The sequence below is a fragment of the Mustela nivalis genome, assembly GCF_964662115.1.
Source record: "Mustela nivalis genome assembly, chromosome: 2".
In the NCBI taxonomy this organism is placed as follows: Eukaryota; Metazoa; Chordata; class Mammalia; order Carnivora; family Mustelidae; genus Mustela; species Mustela nivalis.
In genome coordinates, this window is record NC_139021.1 from 146382601 (window position 1) to 146407020 (window position 24420).

The 24420-nt window shown below is 44.3% G+C and overlaps 2 protein-coding genes and 1 long non-coding RNA gene across 10 annotated transcripts in view; 1 reads left to right on the plus strand and 2 right to left on the minus strand.

Annotated features, from left to right (window-relative positions):
* PTPN20 (protein tyrosine phosphatase non-receptor type 20) overlaps positions 1-3507 on the minus strand; it is a 149148-nt gene extending 145641 nt beyond the window's left edge. For 2 of the 8 annotated variants that reach the window (XM_082718425.1, XM_082718414.1), the window contains exon 1: positions 2553-3034. In XM_082718425.1, coding sequence (XP_082574551.1) covers positions 2553-2615 — 63 coding nt within the window. In that variant the 5' untranslated portion in view covers positions 2616-3034. The other 6 variants (XM_082718419.1, XM_082718424.1, XM_082718420.1 and 3 more) reach the window with 6 other exon arrangements.
* LOC309856855 lies at positions 2308-24159 on the plus strand. The gene is made up of 5 exons (XR_014307368.1): positions 2308-2396; positions 15699-16347; positions 17222-17334; positions 17497-17570; positions 24014-24159. It is a non-coding gene; the product is annotated as an uncharacterized lncRNA (long non-coding RNA).
* FRMPD2 (FERM and PDZ domain containing 2) overlaps positions 11740-24420 on the minus strand; it is a 94830-nt gene continuing 82149 nt past the window's right edge. Inside the window, exons 28-30 of the mRNA XM_082718516.1 lie at positions 21642-21985; positions 17143-17424; positions 11740-14510 (exon numbers count right to left, since the gene is read on the minus strand). Of these exons, the coding sequence (XP_082574642.1) occupies positions 14372-14510; positions 17143-17424; positions 21642-21985 (765 nt within the window). The 3' untranslated portion in view covers positions 11740-14371. The remainder of the gene's footprint in view (positions 14511-17142; positions 17425-21641; positions 21986-24420) is intronic.

A 24420-nucleotide genomic window follows, 5' to 3' on the forward strand; every position in this document is an offset into this window, starting at 1 on the left:
AACTGGAGGTTTCTGTGTGTACTATGGGTAAGTTACTTAACCTCTCTGCACCATTTTTGCACCTGAAAAACAGAGATAATGACAGTACCTGCCTCACTTGAGTAGGGCTGAGTTGGGGTGAGGATTAAACAAAACAATGCATGCGATGGACTTAGAACAGTATTTTGCATTTTTAAGAGCTGTGGGTGTCAGCTTGTATTATTATTATTTATATCACAATACAGCACAAGTAGTCAGGGAAAAATGACAATGTATTAAACTGAAAATCTCTTCTGGTAATCTTAGAACTGTAGAGTCTGTAAACCCCCAGTACATCAGATACATTATGAAATGCAAAATGAAAGAGTTTCACAAGAACTTTACAATTGCCGCTGTGACAAAGTCCTAGACCATCCAGTCCAAGACAATGAGAGCCCCATTTGCTACAGTTTGGCCCTTTTAGCCAACAACCCCAATTATCAAGCTGTATACAGGAGGAGCCAGATTTTCAACGAGCTGCAAACAGGGGATTCAGGGTTGATTGGAGAAGACCCTGTCAGGGTCCACCTCAATTTCCAAAGTCCACCTCAGTTACATTTGCATAAACAAAAGAAAAACAAAATGAGAAGTCAAACAAAAATATGTACCATTCATCATGTGCTTGCCACTTATTACATGGCTTCCATATATTACCTCATTTAATCCCAAAACACACCTCCAGGGTCTAACATTCCCAGAGAAAACCACACTAGCCCACTGGTTTTAGCTCACTTTAAAGTCATGACAACACATCTCAAACAGGTATTCGACACTGCCTGACAGTCCAATCCCATTTCCCTAGTTAGTTCACTTTTCCGCTCTCCGTAAGGACAACAGCACATGTGTCTCCTCCAAGTTCTAACACCTCTTCTCCCCTCCCTGTGCCCTTTCAGCCAATGACCACCTCACAAACACATGGTGCCACTACCCCGTCTGCACCCACACCTGTTGTCTTGGCTTCCCCCCAAGTTATAATGAAATATGTGTTCCTGTCAATTCAAAGCCACTACCCATGTGCCCTGGGGTCTCCTCCCTTCTGAGATATTCAGGGACTTTCCCCTGCAATGTTCCCTTATCTCATATGCATTTCTCCCTATGCGTTCAATCCCACAGCATATAAACATATTCTAGTTTCTTCTATCATGCAAAAAAAAAAAAAAAATCCACTTGACTTTAAGACCCCTCTATTCCACTAGTCTTTCTTATTAAAATGATTAAAACCCTAACTCCACCTTCATCTTAGTCGCCACAGTTAACCACCCCCTTCTCCCTTTTATGGCCTCCCCTCCTCCTCTTTGTGTACACTCTCAACCTAGGTGTTCAACCAACCCCTTCGTTTAAATACCATCTATATGGTAGTGATTCCAAAGCTCTGACATCACCCAGGACTTCAGACTCAAATTTCCAAAGGCCAATCTAAAAACTCAACTTAAAATTCTACCACATTTATGTTATGTATATTTTACCATAATAAAAATAAATCTGCAAGGTGACAGATGGAAAGGGACAGAGAAATAATATGTGAAAAACAAACAAACAAACAAACAAACAAAAAAACAAGGGTGGCTAGATGTTCATGGTAGGACCCAGAAGGCAAATACAGAGAGTTCACGGGAAAATTCTTTCCAGCTATGTTGTTTGTATGTTACACGTTGGGGAAAAACCTAGCAGGCATCTCAAACCTAACATATTCAAAACCTAATTCTTGGTTCCATCCCTTCCAAAAATGAAACCTACCCCCCACACACACCTACAGTTTTCCCGTTCTCATTAAACAGAGAGACCAAAGTAGGCAAGGCAAAAACCCAGGACTCAGTCTTGACTGGCTATCTCCCACCTGAAATAGAAGTCCTTCATGGCAGGGACCCTGACTATCTTGTTCATGTATATTCCTGTGTGCCTGGCACATAGGAGGTATTCAAAACTGGCTGTTGAATTAACTGATGAATTAATGCTGCTTCTTGCTAGGGCCCTCAGCCCTCACTGGTCCTTCAGCGGGAATGGACTTTTTGGCCTCTACACCTCCCCAGATCCAGCCAGCGAAGGCCATGCCTTAGTACCCGGTTATGGCTTCTTATCAATCACATCAGCTCCATGCTCCTCAATGAGAGTTCAAGGCCTTTCTTTACCACAGAGCCAAAGTGTTTCCTGCCCCAAACCTGCCACATACAGGAACCACAACACATGTCACAGTACAGCTGGGCATCACACTGCCCAGACTGAAGGTCCTCACCGCCCCCCAGGCTTCAGTGAACTTGGGCCTCACTCTGCCCAGGGCCTGCCCCAAAACCAGCACAGGCAAGCCTCCTGGTGTCTGGGGCCATAGCCCACTCCTTCAGCCCCTGGGCATCAGTGGCTTCTCCCTCTGGGACCACAGGGTGAGCCCAAGTCTGCCCTCTCTTCGCGCTGCTGCGCAGCGGGGCCTCCAGCATCCTTCCCTGTCCCACCCGGCACCCCCACCACCCTTCCTCACCTGGCCCTGCCCCGCCCTGCCCCGCCTGGCCCAACCGCCCCCGGCCCACCCCCTAGCATACCTCGCCAGTTGGGTTCTCGCGGGAGCCCGCCAGCCCTGCGGGGTCAGTGCCGTCCAATCCCATAGGCGCCCGCGAACCAACACACAGGAGCGTCGCCGCTGCTAAGTGACCGGGGCCAACACTGCGCCCCTGCTGGCCGCCCGAGGCACTGCAATGCTAACTGCAGACACTGCGGGAGCTTCCCTGTGGTCATTGGTCCACCACCCTGTTGTATATACCCCTTTCCTAAGATAAGTTCCTGATGCCGGCAGCATTCTGAGCCATGCCCGCATCTCGAACCACTGACGACTGTGTTCTCTAGGGGCGGTCATTTGGTTCATACCTACCCCTGACCCCCTCCCTCGCCCCCACCCCGCCCCGTGATGGGCAACACTGAGTCTCAGAGGTACAGGGTTGGGGGGTGGATTTGCATTATCAGAGGAATAACAGAGGAATCAGGAATCAGAGGAATTATTATCAGAGGAATTATCAGAGGAATAACAGATGGAGTATTTGGGCCCTTTGGACAGGACAGACTGTTGCAGAAGTCACTAACCTGTGCTAGAATGTGAAGTCAGTTGGCTACAGGTCAGTTGAGAGTTTCAGTTAGTTGTCAGTGTAGAGGGAATTCAGGATATAAATGTTGCCTCAGTACATGAAGCTAGAATTTTTTATCTTCGTGAGTACATCTTTCTCCATTTGGTCCTGCCAGACCCATTCTGGTAGATCCAGTTCCCTTGAAGTCATGACAAGACCTGCCTCTCTTAGCCCACAGCCGTCAATGTTGGTGTAAGGAGACAGCCATATCCTTGGGGGAAGGGGGGGGGTGTCACTAAGCAAAAACGGCCACCCTCTGTCCAGGCATGGAGGGGTCAGCTTCCTGCTCTGTGAGTCACTGACAATAGGTAGATGCCTTCTCTCCCTCTGAGCCCTGGTTTTTCCTCGGCAGCCAAGTTCCCCTCCAGGTGACCATGCCATTGCCAGGGTAAGATTCCTCTTTTTTTTTTTCTTTTTTTTTTTTTAAGATTTTATTTATTTATTTGTCAGAGAGAGTGAGCACAGGCAGACAGAGTGGCAGGCAGAGGCAGAGGGAGAAGCAGGCTCCCTGCTGAGTAAAGAGCCCTATGCAAGACTCGATCCCGAGCTGAAGGCAGCTGCTTAACCAACTGAGCCACCCAGGCGTCCTGGTAAGATTCCTCTTAAAGATGGTACCCATGGCTAATGTATCTTTTGTTTTTCATAGTCTCTAATATCAGAACTCTGCACATGGTCACCATTTCAAAAGTAGAAGCAGTATGAATGAACTGAGATATAATGAATATTGTAATGTCCCTGCACAGATGGCTGTCCTGGGGGCACACAAAAGGAAGAATTCCCACCCATAACATCAGGAAATCCCTGAATGGAGACTAAACAAACATTTGATCAAAGCCACCCTGAGGTCTCTATCCCCCAACTTTCTTCTAAACGACGCAAGCATCTCAGAGGCCACTGACCCAGAAGGCTTTTCTTGGCTTCTGTGAAAAATTCAGAGAACTATGTAGTGTGTTATCAAACTTTCTACCAGTCTTTGGAGGCCTGTTTGAAAACCCTGTGTCTGACCAGTTGTCAGAAGTGCAAGAGTCTCATAGGCCTGGACTTCAGTCCATGCTCTGCTACTGAATAGCTAGTGACCTCAAGCAGATTACTTCCTAACTTCTGCCTTAGTTTCTTTTCTGTTTTGTCTTTAAGAGGCTGTAAGGTTGTAAGTGCTTAATGAGACAAAGTACAAAAGCATCCAGCACTCGGGTCGGCCACGAAATGTCGCTTCCCTTTCCCAGGAGGATGGTTTCCCACATTTTGCTAGGGCTATGGCTCTTCGGTAGTTGTTGTGCTCACTGTTTCCATCTCTTATTGTCAGCTTCCCTCTAAGCAAAGGACTCCCTACAGGGGGGGCCTCTGTCCTGTTATTGGTAAGGCTGGAGAGCCTTCACAAATTAGACCAGACATGTGTGCACCCCAGACAGTCAAAAGGCAGGTCTAGAAGACCAGGTTGCTAATATTCCCTTTCCTCTAGGCCCCAGGACTCAACCCCACAAGACTCTCCACCACACAAGCCCAGGCCCTTGCTCCTTATTGCAGGCCTGGTCCTCTAGTCCAGGCCTCAGTTCTGTCTCTCCTAGTCCACCCTTCCAGGTCCCCTTTCTAGCCTAGCTGAGGAGTGTCTTGGCTATCCCCGCTCTCCACCGTTGCCCCGCAGACACCACCTTCTCATGTTCTCCTTTGCCCTGCGCTCACTGCAGATCTCTGGGAAAGCTCACACAGCAGGTAGCGGGGGTGGGGGGCGGTTGGGGAGCAGCAGTGACCAGCCCAGAGAGGTAACACTGATTCTGCAGTCTCAGTCTACCTCCCTGCCTCTGGTTTGGGCATTCCTGCTCAGTCTTGGATGGACCGGAGGACCAGGCAAATGCCTGATCTCTGCTGAGATGGGGCCCGTCTGCTTCTTTCAAATGAAGAATTTACTGTCAAAATGTCCCATAGCCCAAACCATGGGTCTCTGGACACCATCAGAGAGGATCCATGAGGGCCTTCCAGACCCCAGTGGGCAGCTTGCACCCAGGACCTTACAACCCAAAGTCATTTTTTCACAGTCCACAAAGTCTGTGCCCAAGTTCAGAGTTTTCTAAACCTGGCTTGAGCCAGAGAAGGACATAACAAAGAATAAGAAACAATGATATTAAAAAAAAAAATCATTTCGGCAACCCTTCCCTTCCCTAAGATCCATCACGTTACAGGCCTCTGCTTTGCAGCCTGATTTATTTTTAGATGATGTTCTTCGCACCCAGCACCACCAAGTGTGAGTCGATGGGGATCGTGAGCTTAAAAGAAGCCATGGTGCCTTCCTGTGTATTTCTTTCTCTCTGCTTAGCTTTGAGACACTTCACATAAAAGGCTCTATAAAAATAAATTGTGGAAAGTACAACGCCAATAAAAATCCTAGTGGAAAGCCAAAAACTATTTTATTTAAAGAGCAAAAGGACATGCACTTACCTCATTGTGAATTCCTAGCTGCCTAGTCCCCGAGCCTGGCACATGATAGATGCCCAATAAATATTAATTGATTGATCTATTAGTCGGCTGCTCATCTGTTTGCGGAGCTCCAACCAGCCCATCACTCTATGCACACCCCACAAAGAGACAGAATCCTTAGGCTTTGACAGGAGAGCTGCTAAGTTGGCAGGCAAGCCTGCCACAAACTTTTGTACATAAATGCCTTGCCTTCCTCTTCCAATTCTACTTATTCACTGTAAAAATAATGATGTGGCAGAAAGTGAACTGCAAATGCTGCCAGATTCTAACAGAGGAGCTGAATCTGTGTCTTTGAAACCTCACGTATTACCCCTTGGTCTGTGCCAAGTCTTGGGTTCTCCAGCAAGAATACAGATGTCATCATCTTATTGCATCTTATTAACTAGACAGAGAGGGGGCAAACAAAAGGCAACTTCTTTGTTTCTCTCCAATGCCATTCAAGCTCAAGGTCCAGATGCATTGTTTTCTTTAGGCCCTTGCCTATAAAATCTTGGGCAGGTCCCTAACTTTGAGCACCTAGAACAGTCCCATTTCAGTGTAAGATTCCCTCTACCTTCCTACCTGTTAGGCTCTCTGTCCTTGACGGCAGGACCACTTTAGGCTGCAAACAGGCAGGGGCAAATGAGCGCATCCGTTTCTCCTTCCTCATCAGGCGCACACCCACTTCCTCCTCTCCAGAACCAGCGCCTGTGACCTTTGCAGCTGGAATCCAGCCCCAGGCCCTCTGGGCTCTGCAGGTACTTTGAGCTGGCTGTTTGTCCTGAGAGAGAATCTTGTGGTTTCCCTTGAATTCCCCTGCAGGTGTCTTCTCCACTGCCTGGATGATGTTGTCTCTGGCCAGCTGTGGACAATGCCCTCCCTTTGCTCCTGCCTGCTACAGAGTACCAGTGAGTTTATGCAGTCTGTGCTGTGAGCCAAGGTGCCAGACATATGGGTAAGTGAAGGCCAAAATGCAGACTTGGCTTTGTGCCCCAATGAAAGACTTCTCAAAAGGAGAAAAGGCCATTTTTGTATCACTTACCAGCTTTTTTATGATTCTCCCTAATACACGCTCTGTGTGAGCTGAGGTTCTGACTTTCTGGTTGGGCCCATGTCATGCCTACATATTTTACAAGGGCTTTAAACTGTGCCCCACCTGTAGGGCAGTGTGGCCTTAAGCAAGGCTACTGCCTCCTTACTCTACCAAGGGTATGACAGTTTATTCCCCAGCAGTCCTTTTTCTCTTTGCTCTCCCACCAGGCTTGTTTCTGCCACCACCTCTCAGCTTTAGATTCCTTAGGCCTGGATGAGACACGAGCCCCTTTGTCTGGTATGTGCTGGGTAGGTTGCTAGCTTGTGCAAGCACACCCTGGACAGCGCTGATAATGACTATCTTGAGAATGTGAAGATCCCATCCTCCTTCATAGTCTCAGCAGGCAGAATATGTCGAAGAACGTGTTGTTCAGCACTCAAGGTCAGGGGCTCTGGGGATAGCCAACCCGGAGCTTCTCCCTTGTAATGAAGAATGTCCAAGATAGCAGGCCTTCACCTCCTTGGAATGCTGGTTGGGCCACGAGAGGCTACAGATAGTTTCGAGGCTAGTTGCTGCATTTTAAAGCCTTGCTACATGGAGATCCCAGCAGCAGTCGCTTTGTCTAGTCATCTCTGGACTACCCATGTCTTGACCTCTGGATCCAACTCTTTTCTTTGGCCTCACCAGACCCTCACCTACACTTAGCTTAGAGTCTGCTGGGGTACAGCTACACTCCCTTGTGTCCCTCTCCACATCACTGCCACCAATTGCAGGAAACCCATATCAAGCCTTATAAATTATTCTCCTATGCCAGGTGAAGCACCGCTCTCCCTCACAGATATGGAAGTGGAAATGTCATAGCATTCCAACGTCAGTTTTCAGAGGAATTGTCTATTCCTGGCCTCCTTACTCTTTAAACCCCTACAGGTTATAGGTAGGTGATCACCCAGGATGCCGGTTTCCCAAAGTGACTCTTGAGTTGTTAATTGAATGAAGAAGGGAGCATGTACTACATGAGGGTGTCTCTCCTTCTGTTCCCTTTATATGTTAGAGCTTCATAGTGTAGTTATATTTGGGGTCTGTTCTAGAAAATATCTTGCCGATCCAACTATGTCATAGCATTGCCTTGAGCCCTCAGTACCTCTTGCAATGAAATTTATGTTGATCCCATCTTACTGAAACTATCCCTCTGGGGTATCTCATATCCAGAGATATCTCAAACTCAGAATGTATAAAACCAAAGTGATAAAACCAAACTAACTATGATATTCTTTGACTATCCCCCATCTCGGTTGATGGGCCCACCATTCCTTCTGCTCTGGAATCAGCAGTGGTTCCGCAAGTGATTCAATTACTGTTTGTCTCTCCCACACCAACCCTTCCTCCATCTCACAAACCAGACTATTTTTTCTGATTAGAGTTCTGATTATAACAAACACTGTTGAAAAGGCAACCTTAGTTCACAATCTGTCCACACCTCACCCTCCTGGCTCCTCTTACCTCTCAGGCCCCTGTTCACTCTCTGTATGCTCTGTCTCCATGCCCTTCAAGGTTTATACTTCTCCGCTTTGAGGAACATCTTGCTACCCCATACCAGGCCCTCCCCTCAGTCAGGACTGATACTCCCTTCTGGGAAAAATCTCTTTGCTCTATACAACATTCTTTCCCTATACCCTCATTCTAGCATTGTTGCCATTGATTATAGTGATGTGTTTGTATGCTATCTCATTCACAGGGCACAAGCTCCCAGGGAGTAATCAGCAGCCGCGGTCATCTCCATCCCCAACCTCGCCCAGAGCCCTCTATGTAGTAGGTGCTCAGTGACTGTCAACTGAAGATGTGGCAGAAACACAGAGAGCTGTCCCCGTGTTCTTCCTGTTTCTTTTTCTCTAAGATTGCTTGACTCAAGCTGAGTCCCTTACTCTGCCATAGAGATTTGTGTAACTGAAGGATGCGACTATAATTTGTGGGGGGAAAAAAAGTATAGTGCAATCGCCACAATGAGAGCAGTATATAGATGGGCCATGGGGGAGTCACGTGCCCTTCGGACCCAGCTGGCGGCAGAGGCTGAGAGCCCTCACTCTTGTTCAGTGGATCTGTAACTTTCTGTGGAACCTGCCCTGCCGGTATGCAGAGCAGCCATGCCGTGGCTAAAGCAGAGTGGGGAAGACCATTTTTTTTAAAATTAAACTTGTTTCATTTTGAGGTAATTATAGATTCACATAAAGTTATAAGATACAATACAGATGACCCCTGCACCCTTTACTCGGGTTGCCCTAAGGGTAACATGTTACGAAACTAGTGTAATATCACAGCCAACATATTGACGTTCATCTCCATTGTTTCGATTTCTTTCCTTTTACTTGTACTCTGTGTGTATGTGTGTGTGTGTGTGTGTGTGTGTGTGTGTGTGTTAAAATCTATAGTTTTATCACATGGGTAGGTTCACATATCCAGCTCCACAGTGAAGACATAGAGCAGTTCCATTATCATCAGGGTCCGTCCTGCTGCCCTTCTGTGCTCACCCTCACATACCTGCCCTCTCTTCCCCTCCTCCCTCCTTAACCTAAGGTTAACCAGGAATCTGTTCTCCATTTCTAGAACTTTTTCACTTCAAGACTGATTATACAAATGGAATCATACGGCACACCCTTTTGTGACTGGCTTCTTCTTGGCATAATTCCCCAGAGATCCATCCAAACATGCAGAATTCATTCTTTTTGGCATTCACGTGTCATGGTCTATGGAACTCTTCATATGGTTGGAGGGCATCTGATTGTTTCCAGCTTGGAGCTCTTACAAATAAAACTGCTGTGAAGATTCATGTACAGATTTGTGTGTGAATGTGTTTCCATTTCTCTGAGATAAATGCTTAATATACAACTGCCAAGTTACAATAACTGTATATTTACTTTTTTATAACAAACTGCCACACTGTTTTCCGGAGTGACTACAGCATTTTACAGGCCCACTGGCGGTGTGTGAGTGACCCAGTTTATCCACCTCTTTGCCAGCATGTGGTATTCTCACTCTCTTATTTACCATTCTGATATGTGTACAGAGGTATCTTATTGTGGCTTAATTTTTGCATCTCCCTAATAGCTAATGAGGTTGAACACCTTTTCATGTGCTTACTTGCCATCTGGAGATAATCCTCAGGGAAATACCTGTTTGTGTCTTTTGTCTATTTCCTAATTGGATTTGGGGCTTTTTATTATTGAGTTTTGAGAGTTCTTTATATATTCCACATACTAGTCTTTGTTGGATGTGTGGTTGGCAAATACTTCCTCCCACTTTGTCTTTTTATCCTCGTAATAGAATTTTTCTCTGAGCAAAAGGCCAATTTATCTATTTTCCCTTTGATGTGTCATGCTTTTGATGAAAAAATCTAAGAATGCTTCGCCTAGCTAGCCCTGGATCCCAGTGCTCTCCTGGATTGTTGGGTTTTTTTTTCTTTTTTCCCCCTAAGAGTCCCATAGTTTTACATTTACAGTTAAGTCTGTGATCCATGTTGAGTTCATTTTTGTATGAGGTGTAGGTTAGGGTCAGTTCTGTCTCCATGTCTTTCTCTCCCTGTCTGTGGACAGCCAATTGTTTCAGCACCATTTATTGAAAGGCTATTATTTCTCCATTAAATTTCTTCCGTACCTTTGTCAAAAATCAGTTGGAACTCTCTGTGTGGGTTTATTTCTGGGTTCTTTATTCTATCCCATTGATCTGTATGTCTACTGCTCTGCCATAACACACTCTCTCAATTACGCAGCATAGTAAGCCTTAATGTTGGACACAGTGATTCCTTCTACTTCATTCTACTTTTTCAAGATGATTTTAGTTATTCTAGGGCCCATGCCTTTTCAGAACATATTTTTTATTTATATAATACCAATTATATTTTAAACATAAAACAAAATTTACAAAGTAAAGTTTAGAATAAGCATGTCTGTGTCTACAAAATACCTTGGCGGGCATTTGATAGGAATCACACTACATCTCTAAATTAAACTTTGTGGAGGAACATTCACATCTTCACAACGTTGAAGCCCATGGTAGCTCTACAATTGAGTGGTGAGCACGTATATGTTTGAGCTAACCTTATACAAATGGTGTGCTGGCACATACTAGAAGCCTAATAAATATTTACTGAAGACTTTGCACCAGTAGTTTCCAAATCTGGCCACACATACAACCCTCTGCTGAGCTTGAAAGAAGGATAGATTTCTGGGTTTTACCCCAGCCTTGCTGATTCAGAGTCTCCAGGGATGAAGCCCGTGGAGCTGAATTTTTAACACCTTCTCTAGTTGATTCTTAAGTACACCAGCCAGGTTTGAGGATGTATAATGCAGAAGCCAGACTCAGAAGCAGTTTGCAGGCAATGGGCTGAGTCCCTTAGGGCTGTACTGCCCTTTCTGACTTTTGCCCTGCAACTGAACAAGCAACAGCTACAGTCAAGCCCGCCTAAGGCAAATGACCAGGTTCCTCATGAGATAATGGCTCCAAATGAGTAAATAAGACTGTGGGTGGAGGGGGAAAGGGAGGAGTTCCTTTCCTATAGGCAGGAGGACAAGATTCGTTGTGAACCTGTAGGCATCCATTTCTTTTCCAAAGAGAATATAAGCACCCAGGGTTCAGCAGAGAGTGAGCAGTTCCAAAATTGTAAATACTGTTATTTACTCACTTTGTTGCATACGTGATTGATTCCCTAAACTTGAGAGCTATGAAACTGTAATCGTACACCAAGGGAGCTGGCTCCAGTCCTGAGTACATCTGAACAAGACTGTTCAGATGCCTGGATATTTCTTTTTCATTAATAGCAAAACAAGGCCAATGGCCTATAAGACTTCTCTCATAAAAAGAACAAGAAATTAGAAATAACAGCACATAGAGAAGAATTTATAAATTAAATTTTAGAGTGTGGGCTTTTTTAAACCTCTGTCTTTGTTTCTTCTGTTGTCTCTTTTTTTCTGTTTTGGTCTCTTTATTTTCAACTTAAAATTCATGATACAATTAATAAATATAGAAGAATAAAGGGATTTTTAACAAAATATATTCTCTTAATCTATCACCCAAACTCTGGGTGATTTCTCTTCCATCACTCTACTTGTCTGTGTGTACTCATAGATGCTCTTCTTTATTATTATTATTTTTTATTATGTTATGTTAGTCACCATACAATACATCATTAGTTTTTGATGGAGTGTTCCAAGATTCGTTGTTTACATATAACACCCAGTGCTCCATGCAATACATCCCATCCCTTAATACCCATCACCAAGGCAACCCATCCCCTACCCCCTGCCCCTCTAAAACCCTCAGTTTGTTTCTCAAGAGTCCACAGACTCTCGTGATTTGTTTCCCCTCTGATTTCCCCCCTTCATTCTTCCCTTCCTTCTAACATCCTCCATGCTATTTCTTATGTTCCATAAGTAAGTGAAACCATATGATAATTGACTTTCTCTGCTTCACTTATTTCAGCATAATCTCCTGCAGTCCCGTCCATGTTGATGCAAAAGTTGGGTATTCATCCTTTCTGATAGCTGAGTAATATTTCACTGTATATGTAGACCACATCTTTATCCATTCTTCTGTTGAAGGGCATCTTGGCTTTTTCCACAGTTTGGCTATTGTGGCCATTGCTGCTATGAACATTGGGGTAGAGATGGCCCTTCTTTTCACTACATCTGTATCTTTGGGGAAATACTCAGTAGTGTAATTGCTGGGTAGCTCTCTTCTATGGATGTCACCAGTGAGACATTCCAATGCCATTTGGAGTTATTATACCAAACAGGGTTTTTAAATATTTATTTATTTATTTGAGAGAGTGTGTGAGTTGGTGGGGGAGGTGGCAGAGGGAGAGAGAGATTCTCAAACAGACTCTCTGCTGAGCACACAGCCCAACACATGGCTCGATCTCAGCACCCATTAGATCATGACCTGAGCCAAAGTCAAGAGTCAGACACAGAAACCACTAAGCCATCCAGGGGCTCCGTATATCACTTTTCTAAGTTGTGACCTTTTGTATTTGTTTCATTGTCTTCTTGGCTATATAATATCCCATGATGTTACTATATGATAATTATCCCTTTTTTTACCATCCTGTCTTCAATATTACCATATTTCATTGTTGCCATTTCTATGGTATTCTTTTTTTCAGCAGGCTGACATAACTGTCTTCAATATTACCAAATTCTAAGGCATTTTCACCATTTTTAAGTTGTTTTTATTGAGAACACTGCAATGAACCTCTTAAAAGAACACATTTTTTTCTTATGCTCAATTATTCTTTTGGGATAAATTCTCAGGACTGGTATTGTTAGGTACTGGGCATTTGTACTTTTATGGCCTTTGATACTTCTTAGTGTACCAATTTCACTCAAATTTTGCCAAAATTGGATAGTATTTTTTTAATTTTGCAAATGTCGTAAACCCAAATTAATCCATTGACATTATTTCGATTAGAATATGTATTTTTCCACCATTTGCATTTTTATTATGTACATTGTCTACTGAAATTAATCTATTATAAACCATCCTGGGCTTTCTAAATATTATAGATATTCATCTTTACTCACAATTATGTAAATGCTTCCCAATCCATTGCATATTTTTACATTAATTTTGGCATTTTTGCTGTATAGAAGTTTTAACTCTTTCAATATTGTCAACTTTGTAGTTCCTCTTTGTTATGCCTTATTATTGCTGTAAGCCAGAAGTGTATTATTCCTCTGTAGATCTGATAAAACTAGAGTTTGTTTTATACAGCTTTTCTCTGTTTGTTTTTTCCTAAATCAACCCATCTGTAATTTTCATAGAGGAGGTGAGCTTTGAATCTAAACTCTCTTTTCCAGCTACCCCAGTTCTGTCTATGAAGGTGGCTTCCTTCCCCCATGTTGAAATGCTGCCATGTATCCCTCCTCATGTCTTGCCAGGTGTGGTTTTTTGGCGCAAACTGTGGTCCACCAGCTCTGTTTCTTTTGTGCATTTGTTAAGTCCACACGGTTTTAGTTTCTTGTTATGGCCAAGGTTATATATCATAACTTCTGGTAATGCTTGATCTACCAATTCTCTTTTTCTTCTGTATTAGACGTTCCCATCTTATTTTTTCTTCATATCGTCTTTAGGATCAGGTTGCTGAGTTCAAAAAGGAAAATGCCTTTAAAAGAATTCACAACCATATGGAGTTGCATAGGAAGAACACAGAAAGATGTCAAAACACATTACTCCCATGGCCTTGAGCCAAGTCTCTCAGCAGATTCCCTCAAGGGAACTGACAGCACTTTGAAATCCATGGAAACTCCTTCAACCAATGGAGAACTAAAAAGTACAAACTGGAACTTTGCATCTGTCCCAGAAAGTGTGTGCCAGTGAAGCAGCAAGACCTCACCCTGGGCTGGCTTATCTTGATGTAGGTGGTTGGTTCTCAAATCCTTTCACAAAGGGGAAGTCCCCTGTGAGCGCGCACACAGCCACACACACACGCACGCACAGCTTTATTCAACATAAACCCCAGAATGGGAGAGAGGTCATGACTGCTATTCAAAATGAGTCTCAGAAGTGACAGCCATGGTCGTTTTAAAGTTAGTTCTTAACTAGGCCAGATCCTCCATTCCCTGCCACCCCCTCAGGGACCCACGGGTTTCTTTCCTGGTTATAGAGCTTATATGTACATTCTCTGGACTGAGGACATCTGAGAGTTCTTCCATGTGATCACTGTCAAAAGGATGTCCATGCAGAAACCTCAGGGCTCTGCCTCAGGTGACTCTCAGACTTTCTCTGTTCCCCTAAAATGACAGACAGCTTTCACTGGCCTGCTTGCCATTTGACCAGCAGCAGCCTTCACCAAAGAGAATAGTTCAATTGCCTCCCTAATCCCAACAGACAACAGGGATTGTTTCAGCCTCCTAAGAAAGAAATATTTTGTGAGAGAAATAGTAGGACTCTTGGGACGCCTGGGTGGCTCAGTTGGTTAAGCAGCTGCCTTCGGCTCAGGTCATGATCCCAGCATCCTGGGATCGAGTCCCACGTCCGGCTCCTTGCTCCGCAGGGAGCCTGCTTCTCCCTCTGACTCTGCCTGCCACTCTGCCTGTACTCGCTCTTGCTCTCTCTCTCTGACAAATAAATAAATAAAATCTTTAAAAAAAAATAGTAGGACTCTTGACATGTGATGGAAAGACATATGTGTTACACAAGTCCACATGGAAAACACATTCTAGAGGAAATGCAAAAACGCCCCAAAAGTTGAATCAGACAGATGCCCTGTGACTCTGCCTCTCCTAACTTTATGATCCTGGACAATTAAATAAGCCTAAGTCCCATTTATAAGAGAGAAACAAGAATACCATTCAAAGTTGATATGAGGACTAAATGAAATTATTTATGGGAAATGCCTTTGTACCATTATTGTTGCAATGTCTAAAAGGACCAAAGAAAATAAATTGTTATATAGGTTTAAAGGATGCATGACTCCATCCTTAAGTAAAGTCCTCTTTATACCCATCAAAATTTCTCCCCATTTCCAGGATAAAATAGAGAATATATACAACAGGTATCCTTAATCTTTTGGGGATTATAAACCACATAGAGAATTTAAAATATGCTAAGAGTTTCTTTTAAAAGGGGGAGGGTTGCTTTTTCCAAAAGAAGCATGGAAATCAATATTCTAACCTTAAAGGTGCTTGGATGCCTTGAAGCCCATCTGCGGGTTGCTGCACGGAGCCAAGGCTATGAACTCTTGCCTTACGCACTAATCTGGAGGCCTGCCTTCTATCAGCCCCGTAGAAGTGACAGGGCAGGCCTAGACCTAATTACATTCCAGAGCACTGTCCATAGCTGGTCTATTCAGTCTACCCACATCCGGACACCCTTGCCATGAACCAGTATTTCTCCCCACCCCCACTCTACCCCTCACATTAGTGCACAAGTCTGACAAAGTTACCTAGATCCTTTGTCTACATGGAAAAAAACTCAACAGGATTGAATGCATTTATAAGCTTGCATCATTTCATGATTTTTTTACTAAGATGCACTAAGTCCTTACTACTCACCAGACAGTGTGCTAAATCTTTGACATGCATTGTCTTCTCTTCCAGGAACAGTATGAGGTGGATTCCGCTATCCCCGTTTGGTAGTCAGCTGAGTCTTCAATGGTTTAAAAGTCATCTGCTGCAGGTCCCCCAGTGAGGGGCAGAAGCAGGCTTGGAGCCTCTCCAACTGAAAAGCCCTGTTGTCACTACTCTGCTCTCTGCTTCCATCGGGGCAGGGTGGGGGGCAATGCAGATCTCCTGGGACATTTCATGAAACTTGGGGGTCCTTAGTTGCTTCCCTATGGGTCCACAGAACATTGCTTGGTCTATCTTTCTTTAGCTCCCCAGCCCTGAGGATCCCACTCTAGAAAGATTGTTCTCCACATAGAAGCCACTCTCTGCCGGCCCCACACATCTGTGAATCTATCAGGCATCATTCCCAAAGCTGCCAGTGTCCAACTGCCCCGTGAATGGAGGGCATGGTCTTCAAAGCCTCTGCATCCTCCCCTCTATGAACCTGTTGCTTCCTATTTCAAATCAGAACCAGTCCTCTTGTCATATTTGAATTTCAAATGTCCACCCACCTTCTCAGCTTGTCTGCCTCTGTTGTCTAAGAATCCAGGTCAATCAATTGTGAAGAAAATGTAGCTAGGACACAGCGGGACGAAAGTGAAACAGTCTTGTTACACCCCAAACTTCATGAGCCAAGGCCTTGGTAAGTTTCAACGTGCCTTGAAAATGTATTTATGTGAAAGTTTCTTGAACATTTACCATTTTAAAAAATACTGGGACAACATATGCTCCAGGCATTTTAACAGAATGTTGGGGGGTTTACCAACCTGTTAAGAGTTTAATCTGCTCTGCCTCCAGTCTGACAAGTTTTGTTACACTGATTCTTCCCCCTATCTCCATCAGTGCCATCTGACTCCAGCTCTCTGACCCAGTCCCGACTTCTGGTGGCATCTTCTGTTAACAGACTGACTTTCTTGATCGAGAAAAAGCTTACTGTGTTGAGACAGTGGCTGTCGAGAAGGACCACCTTACATGACACCCAGGCTCTTCTCTGAAATATATTGAGCCCGAGGGCCAGCAGGAGCACACAAAATAGGAGTCAGCACTTTACCAGCAGCCTGTCAGGAGAGACGGTTCACCCACCCACATGCTGGTGGCAGCAGAGGAGAGCACTGAACACGTGGTCTGAGGAGTGGGAGAGCCGGGATGAATTCTGACTCCATCACTACCTACTGTTTGACTTGGGGAAAGTCCAAAATGTGTCATCTATAAGATGGAAATGACAATAACCCTATTTTATAGGGTTGTCGTCATGGAACGGGCCATGGGAAGTGCCATGATTAAGTGTTAACCCCTTCTTCCTGACTGAGCCCAGGAAGCCACGGAGGGGACGTAAGGGGAATGAGGTGACACCCATGAGCCATTGCCAGCCAAAGTAGACTGAAAGCTGAGCTAGAAGAACTCAGCCCAGCCTCAGTCTACTCAGAGTGATACACACCTGAGGGTGCCGTCATCTGGGTCCACAGCCTCTTCCAGGTCTTCCCATTCATTCTCACTATCACACGACTCTTCTACAGGCAAAGACTCTGTGATAGCATGCCAAGAACAGAACTGTGGCAAGGGAATGGTTCCTGAATCTGCTTCCAAACATTCTTCACAGAGTAGCTGGCTTTCCAATGTAGACCTGATGGTAAGATATGCTTCATTGCCCACAATAGGAGAAGGGGCTTCAAGTAGATGACCTATGTCTCCTTCATCTTCATCTGTGTCCAATTCAGGACTAGAAAACAAAAACCCATGTGTCTTCCAGCATGGGTAAGAAATTCCTCTCCCCACCTTTCTTTCTTTCAAGATATTCATCATGCCGCAGCATAGGAGAGCAGGCCAGGGTCCAAGCAGCTCCTATCAGAGACTGCTCTGAACAAGGTGAGGTTCTTATCCGTAAGGATCTCCCAATTTAACAGGAAGAGCAAGCCGTGAACAAATGTTACAATCCAGGGAGAGAGTACTATGATAGAAGTAGCACAGAGTATTATGGGAGCAGGGGAGTTCCTGACTGAGCCCAGGAAGCCACGGAGGACTTGCTGGAGGACATGGCATCGAAAACAGAGATATGACTGTTCTAAGACTGACCCTTCATATGGGGAGTCAGGGAGACCTCAGGCAAGCTTATTAACTTCTCCAGGACCTCAGTTTGCTCATCTGAAAAATGGGAAGGTCAAGAAATTTATAAGATTTCTGGGACGCTTAGATTACATAACTCTGATATGTCCATCCATGGCTCCTGGTAAAGGGTGAGTCTCAGTAAATGGGAGGGGCTATCATCAAGAGGATTTGGATTAGGATTTCAACAGAGGGATTAGAGGGAAAGGGCCAAAGCAGGAGGCTGGGAGCAACTCAAGCAGGTGACCTTCAAAGCACTTCGTGCAAGTGTGGAGTCCTTTTTGGAATGCTGAGAAAAAGCCTATTTGGAGAAGCAGCCCGCTGGAGTGACATTTAGTCCCAGTGTGACACAGGAGGCAGATGAGCAGGGAGGGAGGTGCATTGTCTGCTGGTGAAGATGCAGAGACAACAGTGGTAGAACACTCTTCCAGGGGCTGCCCTAAAGTCACCCCACATGCTTTCTGATTAGAAAAAGCAGTGCAGACAGATGGCAGAGCACTTGGTACAGCGTCTCAAGCGTGCAGAGAACGTGCTAAGGAAATATCTGTCGAGAGCCCAGTTAGAGAAGACGAGGAGGAAAATCTAAAAGAAATGCACACAGATTTAGCTTTTCATCAAATACACAAATCCCCATTTATCAGCCTCCTTCCCCACACCCGAAGCACTGGCTTGGCTTTGTCACAGGCTGCCTGCCCTCCCCTCCCTTCCCTTTCTCAAAATGTCCCCTTTAAACCCAGCTCTAGTGCCTCCCAAGAGCTTCAAACTCCTAAGTACCCAGAAGGTCAGTACTCCTCCCCCGCAGAACTGGACTCTCTGTCCCCACCTGAGTCTCACTGTCAAAAAGACATTATTTCTGCTCATGAGACCTACAAGGTATATATAAATGTGTGTTTCATGTAAACAGATGCACATTCATAGGCATAAAAAGGAGACTGTGTGCCCAGGACTGAAAAGAACACTCACTTTAAGAAAATAATATTTTAAAATTGCCAAGCGCTTTGAGGGAAAATAAGTTTAAAACTTTAAAGTATTTGACCAAAGTGTGTAGAAAATGCATTTTCCTATAATCATGGAAGGGAACACTTTGGAAGATGTGCCATAGAACAGGAAACCTAGCCTCTTGCACAGGCACCCCACGCCCCGCCCCACCCCATCTCTCCCCCAGCAGCAGCCCACTACCTCCCTCCTTCCCTCCCTCCCTCCGGATGGAGGAGAATCACATGCTGTGGGCCACTACAGTGTCTGACTGTTCACACCTGGCCTCCCACCACCAGCCTCCTCCAACCTCTCTAATACGCTCCCTGTAGGAGGCAAGTGTCAGACTGCCTGGGAGGGGGCTTAGGGGCCCCATGGGTGAGCTTGCAGTGTGTCTAAGACATCAAGGAGGGAAGTCTGGTGGACTGCTGAGTTTGAAGCCCACATGACAATTCTGAGCTGAAGGTCACTGCCATTAACAGGACCACTACACAGAGGTCAAGTGCAAGGGAGAGGTGTTGGCCATGGAGAGAGCCAGGACAGGGAAACAACAAGTCTGCCCGCCTATGGCTCCATGGACCACACCAGCTTAGGTAACAAGCATGGGGCAGCAACCATAACCAACTGAATATCAGAAGCTCCACTGTAATGTTCTGGGAAAGCCCTCAGGATTCTTGTGTAACTCTAGGAGAGGCAATCCCCTCCAAAAATGGCATATTTTGGACATTGGGTATACCCTTTCCAGTAGGAACACTAAGCCAACTTTAATTTGATTCAGAAAAATAATGTGATGCTTCTTGCAAATGTCATGATAAAAAGATAGAAAGAAATAGGCGTTAAAGCAGATTTCACGTTAATATAAGGAAGCACTTTCTGATCAACAACACTATGGTGATAAAAATGGGCCACTTTAAGATGTAGCAAGTTCTGCATCCCTGGAGGTACTCAGTCAAAAGCAAGCCCCCTGCTTTGGGGATGTTACAAAACAGATGTCAGCATGGGGTATGAGGTTGGATTAGATCATTCTTATATTGAACAACTCTGAGATTCTGTGATTCCAAGAAAAATAGCAACTAAACTAATAATTAGTAAAAACAAAACAAAACAAAAACTATTGTTAATAACTGATAACTATGTTAGATTCAAGGTACATGTCAAATAAACCTCCAGGCTTATACCTAAACCCAGAGTCACTTTATAATCCAATAATCCAACGCTTGGGGTTTCTGTCCATCATCCTGAACTGTCTAAAAGTAAAACCTTTAAAAGCCCCAAACCTTTAAAAATCTACAAGCACAGTTCCTTTTATATCTCCTATAAGAGCACACTAACAGTTGTCCTTGGATAAACCCCGGGAGGCTCTTTCCTTTCCCACGTGACCAAATATATCATTTACTGCCTAGAACACAATTGTAAGAAACTAGAAATACACACTTAATTATGCATTTTCAGACAATGAAGCTGAATACCACTGATGAATGTGCTTGCCCACTGGGTTCTACTTTGCATACTAGTTAGTTTTTGTTTGGCGGGTATGGTATTTTCATAAAAATTGTATCTGAATGCTTTGATTGATTGATTTTGAGAGAGAGAGTACGTACAGGAGGAGGGGCAGGGAGAGACAGAGTGAGAATCTCAAGCAGATTTTCAGCTCAGCCCAGAGCCAGACATGGGGCTCGAGCTCACGACCCTGACATCATGAGCTAAGCCAAAATCAAGAGTCAGATACTTAAACGACTGAGCCCCACCCCCTCAGGCATCCCCTGAATGCTTTTAGGGAATGTACACTTGGCTCTTGTTAGTTACATATCTCACCTGACCTAATTGCATTACATGGGCGGCTTCATCTTTCATGTCACCTACCAGACCCCATAGATCTGCCCTGTTCAGCCTTCTAGGATGAGCAACAGAGAAGAGCCATTTCAAAGCAGTGAGTTTATCCAGTGTCACACACGAACCATCCTTCCTCGTTATTTGCCTGCTTATGTAGGCATCTAGCTAGCACGTGCCTTTCTCAGTGTTTCCATCCTTCTCTCTGCTCTTAACAGGTTCCCATGCACATCGAGTCTATGTGATAAGTACCGTCAAACTGAATTAAAGAGAACATTTTCCATCAGAACAGGATGGAAGACAGGAAACACTTGTGGGGGATGGGCATAAAATGAAGGCTAAGTTAAAAATGGCTATTAAAATGAGCATTTCAGTCGGGTGTTTAAAGACATAGTTGTTTTTTAAGCTGGTGTTGACTGTCAAGTATTATATTAGCAATAAAAATGGTGACGCATACAAGGGAAATTCTTTCTTACCACAGTCCTTTAAAAGGCTATGGTGGGGGGGCACCTGGGTGACTCAGTCGATTAAGCTTCCAGCTCTTGATTTGGGCTCAGGTCATGGTGTCAGAGTCATGGGATTGAGACCCATGTGGGGCTCTGTGCTCAGCGGGGAGTCTGCTCGAGGATTCTCTCTCTTTCTCCCTCTGCACCTCTCTCTCCTGTTCCCTCTGTCAAATAAATAAATCTTTAAAAAAAAAAAAAGAAAGCCACACAGGATGTAGCACAAAGGTTCATATGCTGGGAGGAACACCTGAAGACTGCCATCTGTAGGTGTCAAGGGTACTGGAGGACCACTGGGTGGGGTTAGCTTCCCCAAAACCTCACGGACTATGGTTGCAGCAGCTCCAGACCTTATGCTTCTCTTTTTTCCTGCCACACCCACACCCCCACACACATCCCTACCGAATGCCTAGAATAGCCCTGGGCCCAGTAAGCATCTGAACACAGTTATGAACTGCTTGATTGTAATTTCTAGCAATGAAAAACATACCATTTACAAAGTATCCACCAACGTGATGATTCTTACCTTTCAAGCCTCCTGATATCACAAACTGAATAGCAGTTTTGCCTCATATCCTTTTCCAAAGAGGTGGCCAATGTGGATGCATCCATTTCTTGCTGAAGTCTGCATAAATGAGGGTGGGAATCCTGAGGATGCGTCGAACAAGTGGTCCAGGGTCTCTCTAGGTCTTGGTCCCCTTGTGCTTCCCCGGGGGCTTTTTGGAAAGACTCTGGCCTAAGACTCAGGCTTTCCCCTGCATCTGGGGAGGCACTGTCTCTCCTGCTGTCCTCTTGATCCAGACTGGGGCTCTGCTCTGAGTCAGTACAAGACGCCTTGGTGAATTCTTTGTCTGATGAGAGCACAGGTGTCTATTAAAAGAAATGCTAAATGTTATTGCATTCATGTTGCACACTGAGCAAAATCTAAAAGTGCTTCTTTAAAAATAATAATTCTTGTTTTGTTGTTGTTTCTGTGTGTGTGTGTGTGTGTGTGTGTGTGTGTGTGTTTGTGTGTGTGTGATTGTGGGGCAAAGCAGTTAAGAGATGGACTCTGGGGACGCCTGGGTGGCTCAGTTGGTTAAGCAGCTGCCTTCGGCTCAGGTCATGATCCCAGCGTCCTGGGATCGAGTCCTGCATCGGGCTCCTTGCTCCGCAGGGAGCCTGCTTCTCCCTCTGACTCTGCCTTCCACTCTGTCTGCCTGTGCTCGCTCTCGCTCGCTCTCTCTCTGACAAATAAATAAATAAAATCTTAAAAAAAAAAAAAAAAGAGATGGACTCTGGGGTCAGTCTCCCTTTGTCAGGACCCTAGTTCCCACTGGGCCCTAGGTGACACAAGTAACCATGTCTGAACCCCTTAGCTTGGGGCATTAGAAAAATAATGTTTTTTTTAATATTATCAAAACTTGAGAAAATCAAACTCAACACCCAAAAAAAAACAAATAATCTAGTCAAGAAATAGACGGAAGACATGAATAGTCAGTTTTCCAAAAAAGACATCCAGATGGCTATCAGACACGTGAAAAGATGCTCAACATCACCCACCATCAGGGGGATAGAAATCAAAACTACAATGAGATATCACCTCACAGCTGTCAGAATGGCTAAAATTAACAACACAGGAAACAGTTGGTGTTGGCAAGGATGCAGAGAAAGGGAAAACTATTTGCACTGCTGGTGGGAATGCAAGCTGGTGCAGCCACTCTGGAGAATAGTATGGAGGTTCCTCAAAATGTTAAAAATAGAGCTACACTATGACCCAGCCATGGCACCACTTGGTATTTATCCAAAGGATACAAAAATACAGATTCGAGGGGATCATGCACCCCAATGTTTATAGCAACATCAACAATAGTCAGATTATGGAGAAAGGCCAAATGAATGGATAAAGAAGATGTGGTGTATATATATATACAATAGAATATTACTTAGCCATTAAGAAGAATGGAATCTTGCCATTTGCCATGACAAGAATGGAGCTAGAGAGTATTATGCTAAGTGAAAAAGTCAGTCAGAGAAAGACAAATGCCATATGATCTCACTCATATGTGGAATTTAAGGAAGAAAACAGATGAACATATGTGAAGGGGGGGAAAAAAGAAAAGAAAAGAGGGAAACAAGCCAGAAGAGATTCTTAATGATAGAGAACTGAGGGAGGAGGTGAGTGAGGGAAGGGCTAGATGAGTGATAAGTATTAAGGAGGGCACTTGGGATGAGCACGGGGAGCTCTACGTAAGTGATGAATCACTGAATTCTACTCCAGAAACCAAAATTGTGGTGTATGTTAACTACCTAAAATTTAAATTAAAATAATAATAATAATAATAATAATAAAATAAATAAATGAAATTTTTAAAAAAATTTTCTTTTTAAAAAATTTTAAAATATGGAAACAAAAGTAACAATGACTCTTTGTCCCGCTTTCCAATAAGAAATGAGTTTCGTAAACTCTTGTCTTCATCTGTCCTCATTCGTGCTGGCTCATTCTCACAGCCCCATCCCCTTTCCCATCCTGATTCCCTGCCCTGGGTCTCCTTCTCACTTCTCCAAATATTATTTGATTCCCCACAACTGCTTACATCCCTGTTGGGCCTTTTAGGTTGTGATTTTCATGACACAATGTGGCACACTAACACTGCTCAACTTTCTGTAGGAAAAAAAAAAAAAATCTGTACTTCAGTAGAAACTATGCTTTGTTTACAGCACAACCTTCTGGGTTATTAATTTGTGTATTATTTTCTTTGAGGTACTTCATGTTGTTCTTTGACATCTCTTTTGAACCAGTTTTAACATCTGCCTGGCTCCTTCATTGAATGGGTTAGATAAAACCTTTAACATATATTCACTTTTACAACAATGTGAGAGTCATGCATTTACTTTTTCCTGAAAATTATCTTTTAGCGCTTCCATCCCATGACCTACACGCCTGATGTCATAGGAGCACGTGGACTTGAGAGCCAGACAGGCCTGCCCCTCCCCCACATCAGAAAAGAAGTTGCTACTCTGCCACTCACCCCGTGGGCTCCTCACCTTGCTGACGGCCCACTCCCCAAAATGAGCAGGGATATGCTTCCAAATATGTCCTGTCATTTGGTTATAAATCATAAACTCTTATGACCTTACTGATATACAATGTAAATTACAAAGGACATAACAAAAATTAAAATTTGAAATGGATTATTATAAAAATAAATAGTTGTATTTTCTCTTATACTCCTAGGGAGACCTCCAAAATCTCATTTTCAACCACTCCTCTCCCTTCACCTCATGACCCCTGGTACTCACTCTGCAGTGATCCCTCACCCTCT